Source organism: Morone saxatilis, unplaced genomic scaffold, assembly GCF_004916995.1.
Source record: "Morone saxatilis isolate NCDOM2014 unplaced genomic scaffold, NCSU_SB_2.0 Contig7, whole genome shotgun sequence".
Lineage (NCBI taxonomy): Eukaryota > Metazoa > Chordata > Actinopteri > Moronidae > Morone > Morone saxatilis.
Genome location: NW_023340246.1, coordinates 12,868,905 through 12,873,933, shown reverse-complemented (window position 1 = coordinate 12,873,933; position 5,029 = coordinate 12,868,905). Strand labels below are relative to the sequence as shown.

Genomic DNA, 5,029 nt, shown 5'->3' with positions numbered 1-5,029 from the left:
AAAACAAAACGATTCCTATATTCAGGTGATTATAGACCAGTGATAACATTATATCCCATTTCTGACAACAGATCCTCCGAACACACTGGAGCTTTAAAACCTCTTTCTATAAACCAATAATTCAGATCCTTTACTTAAAACTGTCATAATATTTTTATTTTTTTTGGGCCACTTAATAGTGGAAAAAATAAGGCTCAGTTGCCTATTCAAACATCCGACAGACGCGGAGCAACATTTAACTTGGAGTCATGTTTCTGTAAGTCCAATATTCACTCTCCTTTAAGCTCTGTTTTAAACTCCTCCAGCCCCTGTGGGTAATATCTGGCTCTGTAGCTACTAAATGCTTCTTTGAGATCACCACTAACTTTGTCCGCTTGCTGTTTGGTGCTGGACTGTACAGTGAATTTATCATTGCATTCTCATTCAAAACAGGTGTGAGTGAACCAAAACAGCAATGATTTAGATTGTAAGAACAAAGCAATTAGCTGAAAGATAATAAAATACTATGTGGAGCTACAGAGTTGGGTGAGAATTGTCTGTGGGTTCGTTATGAGCATTACACATCTTTCAATCTACTTTTAATTAAACATTATAAATGCAGCTTTAATGCCCCAGATAAGAAGATTGATAACTCTCATATTTGTCTGTTCATCAAATCTGCAACCAGCAGCTGGTTAGCTTAGCTTCGTCTAAAGCTAATAGAGGGAAACAGCCATAGACATATAATATATAATGTATATATGTCTATGGAAAAGGCTTACTTAGCCTGGCTCTGTTTGTAAATGTGCAAATAATATATACAAGGCAACAAAATCCAGCATATTATATATAAATATTATTTTTTGGGGGTCAGTTACAAAGAAATATTCTTTTGTATTGTATTTCATAATTAATTTAGGAAAGTTATAATTTAAATGATCATATGTCAGGTATTTCTGCTGTACTGAAACGTTTGAGCAGGCTGCTGTACACAGGTGTAACCTAGGAAATAAATACAGTGAGCCATGCCAAAAAAACAAATCCCACAGGTGATGGAAAATATATTCTGTTCCTGTTTCTCTCTTACACCTGATGCTATAAATAGCTATAAACAGCTTATCAGCCGAGTCTACCAGAAGCAGCCGCAAGGAGAAGCAGTCTGCTTTAGCTCTGGCAAATATTGGAAATACCACTATTAATGTTAAAGGCCAACATTTTCTGTTTGGATTTTTTTAAGATTTCATGACAATCATTTTATTCTAGCCATTGTAGACACACACACACACACACACACACACACACACACACACACATACACAACTGTATGGCCCTACAATGACAAAGAAGAGTAACTGTAGAAAAGCTGAAAAACCCAAAGGATATCCCTGTTGTCAGGCTGGGTAAACTGTAACAGATAGATAGGATATAATGACCTTGAATTAAATGTAATTGATAAATTGATACTTAAATACTTTTACATACATTTTGCTTGTGTTGGCAGAGTTTGGTTGGGTGTTTAGCTCTGCACCTCTCTTGCATTTCTCTGGGGTATTTCCAATTTCTCCATTACATTTATTTGACAACTTTAGCTAATTACTTTGCATATTTAGATTATTAATACACAGTATAATGTATTACTATGGATTAAGCTATCTGGCAGTATATAAAGTAGCTGAATGTTGCTAAAAGTAGCTGAAAGGATCATATAATTTGGACATATTTGATTGGTTGGATATTTGATTTCAATCTTTTGCTAACAGAATTTGATATTAAATTATTGCAATTGGAAATATGTTAATTATTGTTTGTGACCTAATAAGTTAATCAGATAACATTTGTTTTCTGTTAAATTAGATAGGTGTAATACAATTTCATTATTTTTTTGCAAAAAACAATTTAAATCAATTAAAACTGACAACCGTTCTATAAAGGAAAGATTTCAATATTGGACAATGTTTATACATTCTTCTTTAATATTTACCATTTACTATAAGGAAGTGGTCCGCACTCAGCAGACATGATCCTTATCTGAATCGGGATCAGCATCATTTTTGTAAAGGTTATCCTCTTCCCACAACCCCTGAATCATTTTTTACACATTTAACATATTTTCCTTTCCATATTCCATATTTTCCAAGCTAGCGTACGTCTTCATGTTGTTATCGTCACTGGATGGTCATGCAAGTGTGATGTTATTTTGGGTCGTTTTGCATAAGGCAGTGGCACAAGGATTCATTATGATACATTCAGGAACTGGGAATTTGTAAAACAAATTATCTGCAGCTATGCAAAGTCAACAACAATATATTCATTCAGCCAAAAGGTTCAGTTGCTCTTGTTTAGTGCTGCTGTTCGGTGCTTTGGCGTTACTTCAACCAGAGAAGGGTACGAATTAAAATACTAATTTGTGACGGACGATACCTTACAGAAAAAGTACTGTGGAGCAATACTTATTTATTTGTTGTAGCAGTGACTGGCTTACACATCCTGACTAAGACTTAATGCCATCAACAGAACATGAACTGGACCATTTGGGTTTTGTTTGTGGGCCTTCTGTGGATTGGTAAGTAGACATGATCTCCAAGTAAAGCCTGAATAATAGGCTTAGTGTCTCTGTTGAACTTCAAACAAGTTCTTGTATTTTACACATTATTCTAAGGAATTACAATTTGTAAACATTACCTTAGAGAACTGGAACAGTCATGAGATCTACTTTGGCTATTATAATGTGTAACACATATTGTGTTAATATGGCATTTTTGTTTAAACTTATTTGATTTGATTATTGTTTTTTAGCCCAAGGAATGAAACCCTGCAAAGAAGATGGTACTAGTAATGTGAGAAATTGTTTGCTCAATAAAAAAGGTTTTGTTGTTCCTGACAACTTCAATGGCATCATCAGCACCCATTTGCATCTGAGTGAGTCAAAATTATAATAAACATGTGAATTACAGCATTTGTTGATTTATCACAAGCTATAGAAACTGCTCTAGTTCAGATTTTTTTTGAAAATCTTGGTTTTGCTTTCAATGAGACAATTAGTTTGTTTCAGACATACCCCGACCATTAGTCTTGTAGTACCCTGGTAATGAAATTACTATTACTATGAAAGTATTATGAGTTACTACCTGACATAAAAAGACTGCGTTCTTTACATCTCAGCAGATAATTGCATAATATTTCTGCAGAAAGACCCAAAAGACCAAGGTGAGTACTACTTGCTATGCTCAAAGAATACTACTACTAATAAATAAATACACTAGCATTTCAACTAAAACAAAAATCTTCATTTTGGTTTTGAATTAACAGGAAAGTGGAGCCAAGAGTTGCCTCAAATGCAAACAAAGAATGGTACCTATCTACTGTTCATTTCAAAATGGCATACCAAGAAAAATATACAGCTGTATGTTATGAGCGGGAAGCAGTGCAACGATACACTATCTAGGCTCTCAGGTGATATTACATAACTGTATTTTACATGTTCCAATGTCTTTTTTTGAGCACCACAAAATTAAAAATGTTTCACTTTTAACTTTACTTATTATCCAGCGCACAAGCGCAAATGAGAGGAACGTTGGAAAATATTTTGTGCTTGTTTGCCTCTGTGAGTGTGTGTGTGTGTGTGTGACCAACAGGTCCTTTAACAAATGTAAAACTTTAGACTCTTTAGAATTTAAAGATAAAAGTTGATTTGTTTTTAATATAAATGTATCTTACAATCTAGATTCAACAAATAATCACTGCAATCAAAGCGGTAAGCCCATTTGTTTTACATTTCAGTCTGTAGAAATTAAATAATAAAATCAGCGCTAATCAAAATATAATTACATTTGCACTTGCAAGGTTCAGTGTGTAACATTTAGGAGGCTCTATTGGCAGAAATGGAATGTAATATTCATGGATATGTTTTCATTAGTATATAATCACCTGAATATAGGATTTGCTGTGTTTTTGTTATCTTAGAACTGTTTTTTATCTTCAAACGTGGCAGTCTGCCTTCCACGAGGCTGCCATTTTGAACCCCCATGTTTCTACAGTAGCCCACAACAGACAAACCAAACACTGGCTGTAGATAGGGCCTTTCACGTCAAATACAGACGTGAGTGGTGTTCAGTTAGTTTTGCAACTTCACCGCCAGATGCCATTAAATCCTACGCACTGGTCCTTTAAAGGACCTTTAAACTCCTTTGTTTCACCACCACCACCCAGCCAACATTGGCTCTAGATACATCTAGAGCAGGTCTACATATGTCTACAGCTAGTGTTTGGTTTGTCCGTTCTGAGCTACTGTAGAAACAGGTTGGTTTAACATGGCAGCCTTCATGGAAGGCGACCCGTTTATTTAACCCCTTACTGTTTTTATTATCCAGTGCACCAGGGCAGTTGGAAAATATGTTTGCTTGTTAGTTTGTCTCTGTGTGTGTGTGTGTGTGTGGCCCTTTAAAAATGTAAAACAACAGTTATACGATAAAAGTTGATTTGTTTTTAACATCAATGTCTCTTATAATCCAGATTCAATGAGTACCTTCAGTCAGAACGGTAAGCACATTTGTTTTACTTTTCAGTCTGTAAAAATTAAACGATAATTAAAATATAATTATTTGCACTTTTAGGAGAATCTATTGACAGAAATGGAATATAATATTCATAGTTTTTTTTTCATAATCATCCTGAATATTTAGAACTGTGTTTTTTGTTACTTATGAATGAGCATTTGATCTTAAGGACGCTTGCAGTTTGGCCCTTCTATGGATGCGCACCGATGTTGAAAACACCATGTTTCTGCAGTAGCCCAAGAAACAGGACAACCAGAACACTTGGCTTGTAGAACGGGGGCCTTTCACTTCCATTTTTGTGGAGTTTCAGAGAAAGTACACATTTTGAATGAAAACATATTTTATGTATATTCTATTCCATTCTGCAAAAGTCTTTTTTTAATGCAAGTTATTAAAATATCATGTTAAAGGTTTTAGACAACAAAGAAAGCTCTGTCTTCACCTTCTTACTACTACTCACAGATCAGCTACCCACCAATATTAATAAACTCAAA

The 5,029-nt window shown here is 34.6% G+C and overlaps 1 protein-coding gene across 2 annotated transcripts in view; it reads left to right on the top strand.

Moving 5' to 3' along the window:
- The first annotated feature begins 2,331 nt into the window (after positions 1-2,331).
- Positions 2,332-5,029, top strand: part of LOC118341101 (adhesion G-protein coupled receptor G2-like) — a 10,844-nt gene continuing 8,146 nt past the window's right edge. Inside the window, exons 1-6 of one of the 2 annotated variants that reach the window (XM_035679284.1) lie at positions 2,332-2,542; positions 2,776-2,898; positions 3,145-3,186; positions 3,289-3,432; positions 3,704-3,733; positions 4,492-4,518. In XM_035679284.1, coding sequence (XP_035535177.1) covers positions 2,497-2,542; positions 2,776-2,898; positions 3,145-3,186; positions 3,289-3,432; positions 3,704-3,733; positions 4,492-4,518 — 412 coding nt within the window. In that variant the 5' untranslated portion in view covers positions 2,332-2,496. Of the gene's footprint in view, positions 2,543-2,775; positions 2,899-3,141; positions 3,187-3,288; positions 3,433-3,703; positions 3,734-4,491; positions 4,519-5,029 lie in introns of both variants that reach the window. The other variant, XM_035679283.1, reaches the window with a different exon arrangement.